The 19,743-nt window shown below is 38.6% G+C and overlaps 1 protein-coding gene across 3 annotated transcripts in view; it reads left to right on the top strand.

Annotated features, from left to right (window-relative positions):
* The window catches only part of CFH (complement factor H), a 33,879-nt gene that overhangs the window by 2,051 nt on the left and 12,085 nt on the right, over positions 1-19,743 (top strand). For all 3 annotated transcript variants that reach the window (XM_042029901.1, XM_042029900.1, XM_042029898.1), the window contains exons 2-15: positions 1,951-2,136; positions 3,918-4,023; positions 4,744-4,820; positions 6,538-6,732; positions 8,968-9,138; positions 10,650-10,829; positions 12,309-12,509; positions 13,756-13,932; positions 14,269-14,445; positions 15,296-15,472; positions 15,625-15,798; positions 16,950-17,132; positions 17,795-17,977; positions 18,509-18,691. In XM_042029901.1, the coding sequence (XP_041885835.1) occupies positions 1,951-2,136; positions 3,918-4,023; positions 4,744-4,820; positions 6,538-6,732; positions 8,968-9,138; positions 10,650-10,829; positions 12,309-12,509; positions 13,756-13,932; positions 14,269-14,445; positions 15,296-15,472; positions 15,625-15,798; positions 16,950-17,132; positions 17,795-17,977; positions 18,509-18,691 (2,370 nt within the window). The remainder of the gene's footprint in view (positions 1-1,950; positions 2,137-3,917; positions 4,024-4,743; positions 4,821-6,537; positions 6,733-8,967; positions 9,139-10,649; positions 10,830-12,308; positions 12,510-13,755; positions 13,933-14,268; positions 14,446-15,295; positions 15,473-15,624; positions 15,799-16,949; positions 17,133-17,794; positions 17,978-18,508; positions 18,692-19,743) is intronic.

Here is a 19,743-nt window from a genome sequence, read left to right on the forward strand (position 1 = left end):
ATTTTGCTTATTCCTACATTTTGCAAAAAGTGTTGTTAGAATTTGAATGTCTTAATTTTGCTAAAAAAAGTCCCTCCTACATTTTTTATAGTAGCCTAGTACCCTCTAGTGCACAGAAACAATAATTTTTATTCAGATGTAATCATTCATAGGAGGGAGAATACTTATCAAGGTAATTGGAAAAAACATGAATATGTGGGCACACTCTCCCTTTAGCACCTCAGTAGTATTGTCAAAGCTTGTCTAATTCTTCTGGCTACTTAAAACAGCCAAACTAAAATTATTAGACCGCACAATTAACACCATTTTCTTTATATTTTCAAAATGCCATACAGAACACTTAAAATTATACTGGTTTTTATCGTAAAAAATATTTTTTCCCTGTTTTTTAAACAATTTTATGAAATTATGCCTCTAATTTCGTTGGTACACCCCTGACTGAAATACAAACAGTGAGTTCTCAAGGGTGTGTCTTTGTAAAAGTCAAGTAAAACTCACTTTCCACACAAAGTGAGGGGATTAAATACACTTTCTTCCGCATCAGCTACTTAATGTGTGGTTGTGATCTCTGCAATGCAGTTCAGTGAGCTACAGCTCCACACCCCTCACATGAGGAAAGATCCTAAATATTTTTCCCATAGTCCTATTTCCAGGCAGCACCTGGACAACCCATAGGAAGGTTTCAGTGAGAATCCTACTGCTTTCTCAAACCTGTGGCCTTACAGCTAAACTGGGGAGAGGACATCTGTGCCACGTCTCTGCTGAGTAATGAATCTACTCACCAAGGGATTTCCTTCTCTGGCAGACATTTCTTCTCCCATTTATTTTCTATACAGAGATTTCATTCCTTTTCCAAGGCTTCATTTCTCAGGGCTTGTTTTATTTATTCTTGATGAATGCTCACCTTTCATGTTCAGATGGAAAACAGAGTTCATTGCATTTACTTAACTAGGCTGTTCAGACTCTGTTACTCTGGGTGAAGCTTCAGCTTCCAAAACAAGTACATTTCAGTCACCCAAGCACCGAAAATTGGTCACTGAAATTGGGTCAATTATTTCTTGACACAAAATCATTTAGTCTTTCATTAACAGCTTCCCAGCATTTGCTTCTTTCTCCTTTAGTCTGACTTTTCTCGTTCTCAAGCTGTTGAGGGACTTCTTAATAGAATGATTTGGGTTCATTTGTTGTAGTTCATATGGACTTGGCTGTACATTTCATGTGCACCAAAGAAGGCCCAGGAAGCAGCTTTTGGGCAAGGACTCTATAATACTGAGCTAATAAGAAATACCAGACACCACCATCCACTCCCCAAACCGAGACAAAATGCTTGGAAGCTAAAGGTCAGACTGAATACCCAGAATTAATTCTATTGTGTAACAAGTAACCTGTAAGTAAGGAACAAGAGGAAATAAGTTTTGGAATATCAGGTGATCTGAGCCTGGAGAGGAAGTTTAGGCAATGCAAAGGTGAGAGAAGGTTTGGCAGAACTTAATCAAATGACAGATGAAATAATGTTAGTAGAGGTAGTGGTGGCTGGAGGAGAAAATAGTTTGAAGGGAAACTACAGAGTGCAGAGAGTTGTTCTCTGTGGCAGTGGAAGGACAGGCTTGGAGCAGCTCCTGCAGATGGAAGGGTAGGAGGTGTCTGCGGCTGGAACCAGGGCACTGATCTCCTCTCAGGCTTTGTAATTAAAATCTGTTTCATGAACCATTGCTGTCCTGGGTGGTTTCTTGGCACCTGGCTGTTCCTATGTCCTTCTAAATGTCTATTCACATTCCTATAAAACATGGATCCTTGACAGTTTCCTATTTTGTGCTGATTCAGTAGAAAACACATGCTGGTTTGATCACAAATGCCCCCGGGATTTCTCACTACATTTCCTATTGCAAAATTATTTTGGTGTTTGTAGCATGTGCTTTGGTCACCAATGTTTTTATTTAAAATTTTTAGCTTGTGAAGAACCTCCTCCTAGGAGGGTAAAAGAAGTGCCTTCCAAAAGATGGGACAACCCCCCCTATCCACATGGGACTCAAGCATCATACAATTGTCGGCCTGGATATGTAAAAGTTGGACGAGTTGCGTTTCAGTGCGTCGATGGAACGTGGAAGCAGCTGCCCCCAGGGACAGAATGCAGAAGTGAGTATTTATGCAAAATATCTGCAGACATTTGATCTGGCAGATCACATTCCTTGCCAATGGTGCCAAAAAATAAATTGTAGCTTTGCATGTAAATTACTTGTTTCTGCACTCTTTAAATATCACCCTAAAAAGTATGTGTGCATAAGGGAACTTTAAGTTCCTTTTCTCCAGATTAAAGGGTTGATTTTTTTCTTTACAGAAGATCTTAGTCTAGGCCAGCCTTATGAACCCAATTTATGTTATTAAAATCAGTTATTAAGTTCTTAGAAACTTGCTTTCAAAAATCTTTCAGTCTAAGCAGGATAAAGCACAAACGTAGCTTCTGAATGCAAGTCAAGAGAGAGTTTATTCAACTAGTTCTATGACAGATATCATTTATTGGAAGTGGGAAATTATTTTTCCCTGCCTTTTCTTTCAAGCTGTAATTCACAATTAGGATGAGAGCTGCTATTTATTATGTCTAGCATACTGTGCTAAGAGTTTACAAGTATCTCACACCCTCATACAGAATTCATTAGTGAGGTAATTGAAGTTTGTTATCATTAGTCAGCAGATACTTCTTTTCTGTAATAAATGAGCTTTAAACACAAAGGAGTTTTAGGAACAAGGGATTATTCTTGTGTATCTAACATACAAAATTTTTACTAGTAGAGTATAAATATTTGGTTCGATAATATAAATGTTAAGTTCTGAGTGTCATTCGAACAGAGATGGATACACACCCTGAGTAAGAATTTATAAGTTGCTAATAGCTTTTTTTACATTTTTTACTTACTCTCTGTCTCTGTTTAGATTTCTTTGTGTAACTAGTCAGCGAACATGGACCTGTACAAAATTTGGTGTAGTTTGTAGGATGTTTTAGCAAATGCTGCCACCCAGTGAGCAGCTGCTGCCACCGGCAAGGAGCATGTGGAGAGAGAGGAAGGGGTGCTGTGCCACGGGCTGAGGGAACACTGTCCCTTGGCGGGACAGAAGACAGAAGCATTGATAATGAATTCCCATTTTCCCTGCATCCCACTGGAGCGGGTTTAGGGCCTATTCAAACACATCTTTCTTGGTAAAAACAAAGGATGTTGATGCACCCCAAGAATTAAATCGCCTTTCTTGACAGGAACCAGGAAAGATTTCTGCTGAGGAGAGGTAACAGGCTTCAGCCATGCAGTTTGTTTTGCAGTCCACATTATAACATCAGAAGGGGATGAGTGGGAGGGGAGGGTGTTCATCTTTGCCACTCTTTTGGGAATGCAAGGCAAAGAGTTAGGGCCAGGCCATAAGGAAAGTTCTGTGGGGAGCTTTGAGCAGCAAGCAGTAAGGACCAAAATATCTCCTGTGGCTTTCACTCAGCACAATCCCCATCAGATTGAGGAAATTCCATTTCTAATCATGGATGGATGTTCTAGTGGAGGCTTTGGACCAGATTATGTCACAAATTGTATGAAAAATGCCATAGATTTGTCATAAGACTGAATATGAGTTCAGCCTTTTTAAAGGAATAAAACTTCCTAATTTGTTTTTTTGGGGTTTTTTTTTTGGTATGTTGGTTTTGTCTTGTTTTTTTAAGTAAGCATACTCCAGTATGTTATCATTGAAATCTTTGAAAACAGTGATAGAAAGGAGAGGTTAATCAAACTTATGCTGAACATACCTGAATTTTTGAAAGGCCCCAAAGACCTGTACTCACTACTAATCACTGGGAAAATGCTGTCTTTCACACTTTCACCTTCCTGTGTATGGTGTAAGTAAGGCCTTTTCCTTTTTTTTTTCCTTTTTTTACCCAGATAAGCCCTGTGGACATCCTGGAGACACTGAGTTTGGTTTCTTTGAACTTACCAGTGGAAGTGAATTTGTGTTTGGTGCCAGAGTTGAGTACAGATGTAATGATGGGTAATACTTGTTTAATTCAATGTATGGGAATTAACATAAGGTGTTAATTAAAGTGTCAGTTACGGATTTGTTCTCGGTAATGCGGCTGTGTCTTACTAATACTTAATGCTTGCTTATGTGTTGTAAAAAATGTTTGAAGGAAGACATTTCTGGCAGACTCACTAACATGTCTTCACTGAATGCTTGAAAGAAACTCTTTCTCTTTCTCCTCTATTCATCTTCTCCAGTGGAAAATGCAGCAAGTCAAATACATGGTATTGTGCCTGTGACTGGATATGTTCCTCTTGAAAAGCAAATCAGCTTTGGTACAGTGGTTTAGCCATGCTTTTGCAGTTGTTATGTTACTGGAATCCAATCTGAGTTCCACAAAGAGAGTTCCAAAATCAATATTCTCCTTAATCCCTTCAGTTCCTCACCGTCATTTCAGAGTAGCTGTCCTTCCTCTTGTTATGTAGCCAAAGCTTGCTGTCTCTGTAATGAAGAACCCTTCTTACTTATTCCTTCCTACTCTCTGATTTTATTTTATATTTTCCCTTATGCAATTAGAAGAAATCAAATAGGGAACATGCAGGTTAAAAAACTACTCAGTGTTGTCGCATTTTGGTTATTCTATGCTAGAACACCTGAAGCCTTCTTCCTTTGCTTCAAAAACAGCAGCACTGTTGTTGCTGTCGCATCATGAAACTGTATTTTAGCATTTTTTACTTTTTATTTGGTAAGCTACCAGATGCTCAGCCTAAGAAATTACCGTGAGTGTCAGGCCGATGGATGGAGCAATGACGTCCCTCACTGTGAAGGTAAATGGAGTTTGACATTTAATTCTCTATCAAACTGTCTTTTTATCTGTGTGATACTGCCTAGAATAGTCTGTGATTGCTTTACTAGTATTAATTCACATATGTTTAAATTCAAGTTAAGCAGCAGTGAAGCTCTTACAGGGACTGCTCAGCCATTTTAGTCCAACAAGCTGTTGTTAAAAACCCTTCATGAGGTGGAGTACTGTCACTTCCAGACTGGCTTGAAGCTCTGCCTCACCTAAAATCCCTGATAGACTAGCTGCCTGCAAAACATGGTTGCAAATGATATTTGGGATGATGAGTTTCAAACCAGTGTGAAGGCATGTGTGTTTTTAGCTACTTTCCTCCTCCATCCTTGTGAACATCCTAAGCATTAAGATTTTGCTAAGGTCTCCCTATTAGCTTACTGTCTTACGGTCGAAGACATTCCGTAAGCGAGAGCAAGGGGGACGCAGACATCGAGGCTTAATAGACCGGATGGCTCAGATGATGGTTTTAGAAACCTTTCCACCAGTTTCAAACCTGTATGATCATGAAAATAAGGTTCCTGTTCTTCACAGAGATAATTTTTAACTGCTCTATTTTAACATATGTGGGCAGCAGTGACATTTTCTTTAGGTTAAGCATCTGATGTCAGGAAAGGGTCTCTAAGAGCAAAAGAAAGTAGATACCTTGTCTAGAGTTTGTTGTCTATGTTTTGATATTTCCTTGGATTTAGATACTCCACATTTGGTTTATTGGATTTTGACTGCCCTCACACTTAGGTTTTGAGGTCTGTCTGCACCATATGGAGCAAGGGTTTCCAACGGTTTTTGTCATGTGTCACCAAAATAGTTCAGTTTCAAAGTCCTCCTTAGTTATTTCTGTCATGGTTGAGTTTTCACTGAAAGATGATTGCATATGAAAGAAAGTATTTGTATAATGTCCTAAATGTGAGGAACCCAGGAGACAGAATACGAGCCCATAGAAAAGGCAGATGAATTTTAAGATGGCAAATGTCAGAGAGAAAAACAGAAGCCACTTTTGTACCTGGTCAATGATATACATGTGAACATTTAGGAATGAGCTTTGATAGTTGTTTCCCCCCTTAATAAGAAATATCTGATGACATAGGTTAATTCTTTTTTTTTCCTACAGGAACAAAACTGGGAGGTGCAAGAGGTCTAAATTAATGTCTGACTGTGTTTGTTTACTTTAGTAATATAATTGCTCTGATATCCTTAACTAGAATTTTAGTTAATAACTGCCTGTTGTTGTAGGCAGTCTGTAATGCAGCACTTTTCCAGATACCTGTCCATAGCAAACTCAGTTTCGCACAACTCTAAACAGAGTCAACTGATTTTGACAAATTTTAATGGTCTCAGTCAAGGCTCATCCTTAGAATGCAGGATCCTAGGATAATTTCGATTATCATCTAAATAACCTAATTCAGTGAGGTCATCTAATTCAGTGGGTGCTCTGTCTTTAGCCTTCAAGGGCAGAGAAGAGGATGATGAGAGCGGGTCTAAAAGCTTCTTCCTATGTCACTGTCTTTTTGCTTAGGGCTTTGTACTACATTTGCTGCACATGATACCTAAATAGAGTAAGGTATATTTTGTAAATGTGCAAGGAAATTACAATGAGTTTTCTGTATTTTACTTTTTTGTGTGTCAGTTTATTTCGCAGAATAGACCTCAAAATGACGGGTTTTTTCCCTTTCCTTGTTTTGTTTTTCCAGTGATAAAGTGTTTACCTGTACAAGAACCTGAAAATGGAAGGATAATTATGACTGGTGCATTTGAGCTAGGCCAAGAATATTCCTTTGGCCAGGCTGTAAATTTTGAATGTAACGAAAAACACAAGCTTATTGGAGCTAAAGAAATCGTTTGCTCTGCTAATGGAAAATGGAGTAGCGATGTGCCTCGGTGCGAAGGTAAAAAGGACACTATTTACTGTGGGTCATTAAGAATCTTCATTCTCACAGACTCCTAAATATAGGTTACCATATGGGAAGCTACAAAGTTTTCACTTCACATCAGTTAAGCACAGTTTGTCTGTAAACAATCTCCATTGCATATATGAGGAAGTAGGATAAGAAAGAGAAATATAATAATATTGGATACTAATATAATCATAATAGACCATCTGCTTGTTCCACATTTTTACTACAAGCTGTATGTTCTGCCAGGCTGCAGTCAAATTCTTTGATATGTCTGCATAAGAGTCAACCACTTCAGTGTTGATTTAACCAAAGTAATCAGAAGCAACTTTGAATCTGTGTGAACCAAGTTTAATAAACAAGTAGGATTTTAATTCTTAGAGTATATGGAATACCAAAAAAAATCATGCTGGATTTTTCTTTCCTGATACTAATATGTTTGGAAAAGTTAGAAGGTGCATATTTTGTTTTTACAGAACGACAGAATCAGTGAGGTGGTGTGGGACCTCTGAAGGCCCCTCAAAGCAATTAGCTGGGGCAAGTTGCTCTAGAACATGTTCAGTCACCTTTTTAATATCTCCAAGAATGGAGATCCACAGCCTCTCTGGGTAACCCATTGCAATGGTTGAACTCTCTTTAGTAAAAACATTGAAGTGGCATTTTCTGTACTTCAATTCGTGCCCATTGCTTCTCACACTGTGGCTGCTGGCCAGTGAGAAAGGTCTGGTTCCACCATCTTCGCTTCTGCCTGCCCCACTGGAGCCAGGAATTGACACATGTAAAGAACCCCGTCCCTCCTCCCCCAAGCCTTCTTTGCTCCAGACTCTCTTAAACCTCTATCTGTACGTTTTTCCAATTCCTTAATTATCCTCCTGTCCCTTACTGGATCTCCAGTATGTCCTTATCTTTCCTCTGCTGGGAGTTCAGACCTAGAGAGGGGTAGAGGGGCAGGATCACCTCTTTTGGTCTGCTGGCAACATTTTTCCCAGTGGAGCCCAGGGTATTTTCTTTACTGCAAAGGCCCATTGCTGGCCCCTGTCCAACTTGTCCATCAGGACCACTATTTTTTTTCTACAAAACTGCATTTCAACCAGCCAACCCCACACTGCCCTGCCTGCAGCTGGTACTGGTGGATGGGGTTATTCCTCCCAGTTTCTGAGCAGGGAATGGATGGGATTGGATTGTCAGTGTATGAGAATGAATCATAGGAAGATTATGGTAACAAACACTTATATATTCAGAACATCAAGTTTCTTAGATTATTTCTGTTATTTGATCATGAAGTATGTGTTTAGAAGAGCAGAATACACATCAGGATGGCAAGTACATTTATGGATTGTTTGCAATTTCAGTGCTGCATTTTTCTGCTTTGAAACCCCCATTTATTATATTTTGTACAGCATAAAGTGGAATTAAGCCTATGTTCTTGTAACATTTGCAGAATATAGTGAATTTCATTAAACAATGACAGTTTCCATGAGCTATACTTCATTCTAAATACAAAATAAATTCAGTAAAAGAATCCAAGAGAACTCTTTGGTATCCTGTTCTGTGACCTAGGAAACAAAACACTGAATATCCTCTGGCTTTATGAATGCATTTTTAGGAAACTGCAAGATCTTGGTGGTTTTATTTGGTTTGGCAAGGAACTTGGAACACTGATGTTCTTTTATAGATATTAAGCATTCTAGTGTCAATTTTTAATTTAATTATTTATTTTAATTTAATTATTTGATTTAAATTTTATTTTTTAAAGATACTTTAATTCTTTTCTCCTTTTGAGGCCATGATTTAACTCATAATCTACTGGCTCTGAGAGCACATTAGTTTTGTTGGAAATTACAAAGAAATTATCTGAAAAATGGAAAATCCTAAATTTCAGCTAGCCTAATGTCTTGATTTGGGATTTCTTCTGCCTTATCTTTTGATTCTGAAATCCATTAAAGTCCAAAGCAAAGCCCTGAAATCTGTCTCATGAACCAATTTGCAATCGAAGCTGTGCTACACTACATTTTCCACCTGGAACCCAAAATCAAATCAGTGCTCAAATAAGTTCCAACAGCTTCCAAATGCAAAAGTTTTCTGTGAATTCAAATTAAAAAACAAAAAACAAAAAAAAACAAAACCAAAAACAACAACAAAAAAAAACCCCTAGATTTTATTATCATAGAAGTTTATTCTTAGTGAATATAAATAAAAATACCTGATTTTTGTCTGTTTCAATTTCAGAAATTATCTGTGACGTGCCAGAAATTCCTCATGGATACGTCCGTTCTCCAAGGAGGAATTACAAGGAAAATGATCTAATGCAGTATTTCTGTGAAGAAGGATACAAATATGGGAACAGAGCAGATGCACTGTGCACTGAATCGGGATGGAATCCACCTCCCTATTGCATAGGTCAGTCTTGCCTAAAGATGTTTTGCACTTTTGTTGGGTTTGGAAGTAATTTTAGAGATTAATAAATTCGTTCATAACAAATCCATCCACATCCAGCCAATATCCATGAAGACCGGAAGGATTAAGTGCTGAAGGGACCAAACAACTGGATAAGAGTTTTCCATGAAGAGCAGTAGGAAAACCAGAATCTTGTGAATGTCTACAAATTAATATATTTACAATTCTAAAGCTCCCTGCAGCTTTTTAACTCTCAGATGCCTTCTGAGCAGTTTATATGAAAAATTCATAATTCCTGAGGCTAGTCTGTTTAACATCAGCCCTCTGGGTCATGGATTTTACTTTATGTATAAATATAGCACTTAAAGGCTATATTTAAATCTCCAATTCCCACAAACATAAATATGCATTTCATATCACAACTGAAACAGTTTGATGAAATTTGGAGAATTTATCAGTGCCTTGAATTTTCTTCAAGAAATTGCCAAAATCTTGAAACTGGAAAAAAAATGTTGGCAACAGGGCAACATTTAGGATTTTATGCACCACCCACCTTCCTGGGACCTCTTCCAGAAAGACACCTTTAGAAATAAAGACTTGTTGTCAGTCCTGGAGCCCACTCAGTTTTTGACCTTTCTGATTCAAGATTAGTAATGATACTAATTAATACGCATTGCCTACAGTTTAGCAACATACTGGTTTTGAGGAGTGCCAAACAAAACGTTCTTCTAGACATTGATGTGCTGGGCTCTGGTGCTCGGGGTGTACTCAGATAGTGGTTCTGGATCCTACTGGGCTTATCACAGGACCTAGAGGATTCAGCAGTGCATGCATGAAAACTGATTCACCCACCCTTACTCCACAATAGGACCAACCTTACAGTCATCCCCTCCCAGCCCTCAGTGTGTTGGTGATGTTTTCTGAACTGGAAGAAGATACAAAAAAACTGAAAGACAGGCTCTGGTATATAAATATGTTTGCCTGACTTCTCTGAGCATAAAGATATCTTGAGTTTTTTAGAATAAGATTCTTGACCTTTTTCAGTTGTTGAAATACTTCCAGTGTCAGTGAAGGACACTAATCTTAATGATGCAGCCTTTGAATGATCAGTTCCCAGTTAAGCATAATTATTTTCCATTTAGGACCTCCCAGTGAAACTGCCCTCCTTTAGGACAGTGTCCATAAATGAGCCCAGCATAGCCAAGCTGCAGAATGATCTACTGGAAAAAATTAGTCAGGTTCAGTTTGATGGCTTCCAGTTCTTTCTCCAACCATTCTCTTTGCAATTAAGTTTTAATCTTCTAATTAACATAACATCAGTAACACCTGTCACTCTTCTCTTACAGAACCATGCATTCCTAAGTGTGAGGAAGAAATGTAACCTTTTCTTTGCTCTAAGAAACATCTTTTAAACAATTTTATGCATTTATGGCCAATATACAGTGAAAATAAGAACTTATGCAATAAATTTAAATATATTATTAATTTTTTTTTTTTCTGTTTTTTTTATTTAGAAATTGAATGCTCTCCTCCAGTAATTTCCTCTGGGAACTTTATACCTCAAAAAGACAGGTACAAAGTACATGATACAATCACAGTAGAGTGTGATGCTGGATATCATTTTAAAGTGACGACTGGCAGAACCATAGCTGAATGCACCAAGAATGGCTGGGTGCCTGATCCAGCTTGTGTCCGTAAGTAGCTCTCATGAATGAAGTTACAATGTAAAATTGTTGGAAGTATCTCTGAGAAAAGAAGTCAAGAGCAAAACTTGAGGAGCATTAGATATGACAGTTGACTGGTTTTTTTTTCTTTGTGCTGTAAAGCTTAATTTGATTGTTTAGAAAAATCACCTATAAAAACAATGGTATAATCCAGATTTACACTGTGTTTATTAACACAGGTATTACCTATTACTGTATTTGTAAATCTTTTAAAATGTGCTATAGTCAGCTCACTGTCAGGAAGGTTTGTGCTCCACCCGAGGAATGAGCATCCCAGTCAGGAGCAGAGAACATAGGGAGTGTAAAGGAGCCAAACCAAAGGTAATGATTGGACGATATCTTTCCTTGTAGTATCACAGCTCTAGATTTTTACTTGGCGTTGTAATTTAGTGTTATGGACAGTCAGAGGATTTTATCTATTTTATAACCTGTCAGATAACAAAGCAAGGTATTCTTGATGGTTGATGAGTTCTTTCTTGGGTTAAACTTCCCATAACTGCAATGATAGTTTTGCCAAGTAGGCACAGTACAAAAAAAAATATATAAATTAACAGCTAGTTTCATAATTTAACACTCTTTGATCTTTGGTCCCTGAGAATAAAACTTAGAATATGAGAGAAACCCTGATGAAATCAGTCTTGTAAATGAACCTTTGGATAAGATGATTTGAGCTATTTCTGAAATGTGCTCTTTTAGTATCTGAGTTAATGTTTTCTCTGTATCGGTTGGGTTCTAAAATACTGGTATCCTTCTGAGTCCACTTCACTCATTATTGAATGGTCCGTCCAGTAGGTGATCTTCTCTGCACTGGCATGTAGGCTCCGGGTCAGAGCATTTCAGGAGAAACCTGGGTAAATTTGAATGGAAGCTTCTGAGAATCTCCTTATGTCCTTGACTTGTCCCTGGAAAGGGTCAGTTCTTTTGTGGAACAAAGAGAAGAAAATTAAAATGCTGCCACTTTAAAATAAAAATGAGAAGAGTTAGGAAGAGCTTTTGGTGCAGGATCCCGAAAGTTATAAATGGAAGTGGCAGGAGTCATCTCAATGTTTAGAGTGCACAGTTCAGTTTCTATATCTGAGCCAGATGACTGGGCTCCCTTTATGGTCAGAATAGTAAATTTAATCAAGACCTTCTACAGTGTCATCTCTCTGTACAATGAATACTAACCTTTGGTCTCATGAATCACCCTCAGGAGTCTGCTGAGAATGCTGGCTGGATTTCTGTTGGTTGCAATGGAATTGAGGGCAGTAACACAGCTACAGGCCCTAACAAAACCCCAGGAGGAGAGTGTGATTGTTCCTGCCCTCCTTAGGATCTGACGGGGTGTGCAGTCCTGGTTCTGTCTGTTTTTGAAAACACCCAGATGATGAAGCTGAATCTGAATTAATTGTGTCCTGAGCTTTTTATCATGCATGTGTTGATATTGTTGCTGTTACGTTCTATTTCAAGGGAAACCGTGTGACTACCCACTTATAGAAAATGGCAGGTTAAGTAGTTCATATGAGTACGGCAGAAACTATTACTTTCCAAAAAGATTTGGACAGTCTGTAGATTACTACTGCCTCGACGACTATTCAACCCCCACTGGAGAATTCTGGGTCCGAATTTACTGTTCTGAAAGGGGCTGGTCTCCTGAGCCAAAATGCCTGAGTAAGTACATTTCCACTGTATGCTCAATTCTGTTATAACTATCCAAGGTCTGTGCAGCAAAACCTGTTCTGATGGAACACAAGACAAAACAGTTTCTGAAAGTCAAATTGCTTTAGCTGACCCCTGGAACTGCACCCAGACTGTCTTCCTATGTGCAGAGCACAAACTGTCAGTTGGGGACACTCTGAAATGAGTCAGGCTGAAATGATGCTTTTGCATTTTGAAGATTGTTTACTCCTGAAAATATTCATTAAAGTAAGAAATACATAGGAAACCTTCCTCTTCTCTGGCTTCTGGGTAACATGCAAGCATATACTTCCATCTGCACACACCGAGTTTCTACTCTATGTAAATATATTCTCCCTTCTGTGGGTTGGGCACTTTGGCGCTTAGTCTTCATCCTCTCTGAGAACCATTGCCTAGTCCCTTTGGAAAACTTTTAGAGCTGAAAAGGTGTCACACTTTTGCAATAAGCTGAAATGGATCATGGTATCAGCAAGAGAATCGGATAGGCTGACTCAGATTTAGAATGAATTAGACTTAAAATTAATCTAAAGCAGCGAGATGAGGCCTTCTCTCAGACATCTTCAGTCACAGCACAACAAGCAGGGCACAAAAGTGGATTAGAAAAGGTTGCTCTTTCCTTGTTGCCCTCAGTGGAGTGGTGCTCAGTGCAGGAAATGAATGGAGCCCTGCCTGGAGGAAAGGAGCAGGCACTCAGATAATACAATATAACATTCCTTCAGCCATCTGCCTTATGTCTGGGCTCTTGGGGACAGGAAGCCTTAGAGCCAGCATGCTTAGCTATTGCTGAAATCTCTAGAGCTGGTTTGAGAGGCTGATACACTTCCACAGAGATGATAAAATCTCCAGGAGGCAAATGCCGGAATTCACTCTGGACATACATCAACATTTTAGAGACATACCAGACCAAACTGATGTAAAAAGCACTGAAGTGAGCCAAGCTTGCTTGTGAACAATAGGTAAGAGATTTTTGGTTACTAGGCCACCTCATATCACTTTATGTAGTGACTTCCACTTCTGTTCCTGTGGTCCATTAATCACAAGGCACCAAAACAAAACATGCTTTCATTCAAATTTGCACATGAGTGTCTTTTTGCGATACAAGGCTACAGAAAGGTGCTTGGAGGCCTGTTTGTTAGTAACTGCCTTCCTAAGGATTAATCTCCCTCAGTTCTTGCTGTAGAAATTTCTGTGGTTAAATGTACTTTCCTTCCTTCTTTAGAAAAATGTTCCATCAGAGGGCTGGAAAATGGTTATTTCCCACGCCGCAACTGGTACGAATTTTACAAGGAAGGTGAAAGAGTCAGTTATGGTTGCTACAATGACTACCAAGCTGAGCATGAAAAAGTCACGTGCACAAGGAATGGCTGGGAACCCGCTCCGAGATGTATCCGTAAAAGTGAGTGTGCTTGTATTTTGGTGAGGTTTCTATCTAAAACTATTTGTTGTAGTGATAATTTCTGAAAATGAAGACTCCTTCACAGAATGATTTAGCAGCAAAGAATTTAACATACTACAGAAGTTCTCTCAGAATATGAGACTGAAACATCCAACCAAGACTTCCATCCATTTAAACAACATGTTAAGAATTAATGTATTAACAATGTATTCAATTGACCATGTATTAAAAAAAATTTCTAAATCCAGCTGCTGCTTCTATTGTTATCCTTCTGCTGTGATTTATATGCACGTAGTTTAGCAGTGCTTTACTTGGAAGAAATATTGTCTCTTTCAGAAAAATGCCAGACTATCATTTTTGAGAATGGCTTTTGGAACTCAGGCAGGACAACATTCCATTTGAAAGAGAAGGCCTCATATAGGTGTCGTGCTGGCTTTGTGACTCCAGAAGGACAAGATACAGGACACGCACAGTGCCAAGAGAGTGGCTGGACTCCACCTCCGAAGTGCATCAGTGAGTATCTAAAGGTTTCAGAGCTCCCTGTCATTGCCACCAGTGCAGACATGGTGTCCTATGGACTCAGAGGTTTGTCACCTTGATTTGTAGAGGTTTCTTACTGGGCAGAGGGAGACTCAGAGGGCTGATCCTCCACAGATTAACTTTTCTCAGGCTCCAAGAAACAGAGAGAAAACATAAAGGATCTTTTTGGATCTCTTTAGCACTGACTAAATGGTAATCACTGACCTCTTCAGTGGTTCTTACCTGATAAAATGTACATTTGTCCAAATTTACTCCCAATTTATGAAGCAACATCAGTGAACTGAGGCATTCTGCCAAGAACTTTATTTAAATGTGACCAAACTAGAGACAAATAGGATTCATTATTTCAAAATTCCTTCCTCTCTTGAACACAGGTGTAGTACAGTGAGAGTCTTAATCTTCCATTGTTAAATATTGGTCATAATATTGACCAACTTTAGCTGCTACTTTATCTTGTCCTTTTATTTTAGACTGCCTTTACATAGGATTTTGTGGCTTTTTTCTGACCCACTCACAACTGACCATGGGAACAGCAGAACAAACCATTTGCTGTGACACCAAAATTAAGAATAATGATGATAATGATAATAATATGTAGCAAAAGGAAATAATTTAATCTAAGGAAGAAATATTTATGCTAATTACTTCTAGACACATTTCGGAAGATTAATGCAATAGATAATATGTGAATATGCTGCATATTCTACAATAATATTATGGCAATGCAGAATTATTGATGTTTCCAGTATACCTACTGGGATGTTGCTTCCAAAGGGCAGTGTTTCTGGATAACTAAATGCACTAACTTTGTTTTATTCTACAGAATCATGTAAAGCACAAGAGGGCATTTTGATTCATCACACAAATAAAACTGTGTTCATGCCTGAAGATACAATTGAGTATTCATGTTTGGAGGGATATAAAACTACAAATAACATGCCAACTGATACCACAATGTGTGACAAAAATGGAGAATGGAGTCCAGCACCCGAGTGTCGTGGTGAATATTTTTGTGTTTGTTAATCAGTGTGACTCTCTGTATACACTCTGTGAACCTTTTTCCTTTAAGACTTCCTTTGGTTTTGTTCTAACCAGTAGCATTTCATACTTCCTGTAGGTTGTACACTATATGTTAAAATATTTTTTCTGCAGAAATAGAATGTGCACTGCCACCACAGCGCCATAGAGATTTCTCTCCCAAGGAAGATAAATACCGCAGTGGAGCTGTTGTGAAATTTACCTGTGCAAAAAAGTACATCAGGGTGGGACCTGCCTCTACTCAATGCTACCACTTTGGGTGGTTTCCACCACCACCACTGTGTAAAGGTAATTCTTCTGCAGTAACTCAGACTGAGCTGGTAAATGGCTTGCACAAAATATATTAATCAGGGTATTGACTTTAATGTTTGAAAAATTTTTATTGTTCAAAACTGCGTAAATAATGTGCAGTATGACAATGAGTAATTTGAGTAAGTAGTGTCCTCTCTTACTATATCCCAAATGTGCTAAGTTTTGCCATTGCCTGATATTGATACCCATCAGATATTGCACCCTGTGCTCTTCTTTTTCTGATCACATGAAATTAAAGGAAAAAAAAACTGTTTTGGAGATGACACAGAGCTGAGCCCAAACAAAAGAAATACAGTGAAGGATTTTCCTGTGAAATTCTTATATAGGAGGATGAACAAATTCATGCAGAAGAAAAAATACGTACCCCTATACTTAGCATTCTTTTTCACTTGGAGCACAACTTCCTGGCATGTGAGAAGAGTTTCTTGTGCTGGTGCTGAGCCCCCTCATGAGGTGCATAGGCTTTCACAAAGCTTGGGAGGATGAAGGGACCTCATATTCCTGACCTCCCTTTCTTCCCACTCAGTCAGCTTTCTTGGTGACTTTCACTCTGTCATCCTTCTTTTTGCTCACTCTCTTTTGCATATAAAAGCAAGTCTATTTCATATATTTGGCTCTTTAGCTCATGAACATTTTAGGGTCCCTTAATAGGAGTTCCATTCACTGCATCAAAAGTGAATTCCTTTAATATACAGTGTGTGTGTGTGTGTATGTGTGTGTATATATATATATATATATCTCAATCACTTGCTAGGTAATTTTTAGGACATAGGTTATTCCTTGCAGAGTTGTCGATTTTCTTTTAAGAATACTGAAGTTGCCATTCTTGTAACACTTTTCTTTCTCTTAAAACTGGGTTGGTTTTATCACCCACTTTTCTCAGAGCTGGCATTGACAATGCATGGAAGTGAGAGACAAGAGTAAGCCAGGGTCACACATATCTGTGTGTGATCTCCAGCCCAGCAAGAATCCAGACACACAAAGTCATAAATCAATGACCTGCTTAACCCATTCCACTGATTTTTCTTCACTTTAAATGATGCATTCAATTTGTTTTATGTTGTACTTAACATGTAACTGTGGTGAAAGTACTGAGTTCAGAGCATAGACTTATCTCTTTATTTCAGGGAATGTCAGAGGCTGTGGACCTCCCCCTGAAATTACCAATGGAAGTATTGTTGATGGGTCTGTGGAACAGTATCAGCATGGGGACAGAAAGCAATATGAATGTAATGGCGAATTTAAGTTGGTTGGATCAAAGGAAATAGAATGTGTTGATGGACAGTGGTCACCTTCTCCCTCTTGCATTGGTAATCTACACAACTCTTACTTCTGAGAAGTCAGTAATTCTCTGCAGGCTATTACATCTAGATATTTTCAATTAAAGTTACGTATTTGCAGATGTAACATTGTGTTCAAAGTAATAAAATAGTAAGATAAAACTGCATGATAAGCCCATTACTTGTGCTGTCACTACCACTGCAACAGTGCCAGCCCAAAGCAGGAACTGCAGTTCTCACAGAGAGGTGACAGCTCTGCAGTACTCTAAGAGAGCTCACAATGGGTTTCAGTTCTTGTAATAATTCTAACTGAAAGGGCACATTACAATTGTGTAGGTGTATGATCAATTATAATTTTGACTGATCAAAATCAGGGATTCAGGTGACCTGAATTAATTGAAGGTTTCCTTACTCTTTATGGTTTATATACCAACAGCTTGGGAAAGTACTGTCAGCTGAAACTACCTGTGGATCATGCTGGTGTTGGAAAATGAGGGGAAAAGACAGGAGAACAATTTACCAAACTGACTAAAAGATATACGTACTCCAGCTGTGTTGAAATATAGTTGCTACAATTAGTGGGTGTAGGTTTGGTTCATCAAATGCAAATACAGTTATTTTTACTTGAGTTTTTTCAGCTATTGATATGTGATTCCTGTATTATTGTGGAATACTTCTGCTCTTTTCAACAGAAGACAAAATGCCGTGTGAATCACCTTCTTCTATCCCGAATGTTGTTCTACATCAGGCAGACCAGACCCAGTATTCACACGGGGATGAAGTAACTTGTGGATGCAAACCAGGCTCTGACAATACTGAGGAAATGAAAATAAAATGTCTTAATGGAGAATGGAAGCCTTTACCTATTTGTGCTGGTAATCTGTTTCCATAATATTTCAGATGTGAGTGTAACATAGTTGCATACAAAATTTGAAGGACTTCATCCCAGTAAGGTAGATGTATAGATGTATAGATGTCTATAAGTATAGACATGCTATAGTCTCATGCATCAAAACTAAGTGGTTTTAATTTACTCCTTTTAAATGGAAGCATGTCTTTCATCCTGGAAAGACTCTGCACCTACAGCTTTGTAAAGCGAACAAAATAGGCACTTACACAGTGGTTAAAATCAAGTATTAAAAGGAATTAAAAGTAATATTAATAGCTACAATATGTTAGGCTTATCCCACACTAACTATTTTTATGCAGATTAGTCCTTCTCAGAGAATGAGTAAGGTTGGAAGGGTCCACAGTGGGTCATCTGATCCACCCTCCCTGCTCAAGAACCCACCCAGTAAAGTTCTTCCTCATATCCACATGGAACTTCTGTACAACTGATGACATCTTCATCAGTACATATTATCAGATCTAAATCTACTTTTCAAGCTCTTTTTATTTTTTTTCAGATGCATCCCCTCAGTGTGTAATTCCAGAGGACATTGAGCTGGTGCACTCTGGCCAGTATCCCGTGTCAAGAAGGAAAACTGGGTTCCATAAAGTTATACATTATACATGTACATTAACTGATGAAAATATTAAACAGGCAACTTGTGTGTCTGGCAGATGGACTCCAGAGATTGCATGTACAGGTGCGTTTTTACATTTGCACCATTTCTTTTGCTACAGGCATGATAAATGCTCATTATTAAGGTTTCTTAGCATTGCTGTATCACTAGGCTGAAATAGAAATACTTACTTTGATTGTATGCTAAAGGGTAGTTGTGGCTATCATTTGAGCACTAGGTTTAGCACTCTAAACTAGGTTTAGAGATGTACTACTTTAGTAAGGCAGACTTAATGCTCTCTACTCTGACAATTGGAATGGTTGTCACTGGCACTTCTGATGTCAGAAAAGATGCAACGACAAATTTAAGCTCAGTTCTTCAAAAGGGCTTTACCCTGATACGAATCAGAGAGCACATAGCTCAAGCTCCAGTCAAAGTTCCTTTACTTCCTGTAAACCTTCAAAGTTTTTCTATTCTATTTTTTTCCTCCATTTTTCCAATTGCTTCCTAGTGAAACTATGACAAAAAAGCTGAGTTGGCCAGTGCAAAAGCATAGACCTAGACCATGATGCCCATATGTAACACACAGCAGAGGTCAATGTCTTCAGGGCTGCCTTAATGCATGGCAGAGCAGAATGCTGTCTGTAGAAAGCGTGATTGTAAAACAACCATTGCCTCATTCCCTGCTTTGGTTATACCAGACTTGTGGGAAATGATGCATGGAAGTGGGAGAAGTATGGCAATCACTGTCCCTACCTTAGTTTTCTGGAACAACTAGAAGCAAGAAACCAAGCTCTGGAAGTCTCCTCAGATCTCTGTCCTAGATCTCCCCCATTCTCTCCCTTTTTCTTTCCTTTGGCAGAAAGACCCCTTCATCCCTGGACTGGAAAAATTTAAGCCTATTTCTTTCTTTTCTTTTAGCTTTCTCATTTAGCTCCATCAGCTTAGTCTGAAGAACAAACAAAACGAGAACTCCAGAAGTTGGTTCAGTTTTCCTAAAATAGTTCATTACAGAGAGAGGAACAGGGAAAGCACAAAAGAGTGTGCAGCTGTGTGAAAGGGAAAGGAGGGTCTACAAGAAACTCCATCTTAGCTTGGTGTAGATGACTGTGACTGTCTTCTCCATGACTCTAGAA

Source organism: Corvus kubaryi, unplaced genomic scaffold, assembly GCF_017639235.1.
Source record: "Corvus kubaryi isolate FWS band 111438036 unplaced genomic scaffold, C.kubaryi_AGA036_p1.0 37334, whole genome shotgun sequence".
Lineage (NCBI taxonomy): Eukaryota > Metazoa > Chordata > Aves > Passeriformes > Corvidae > Corvus > Corvus kubaryi.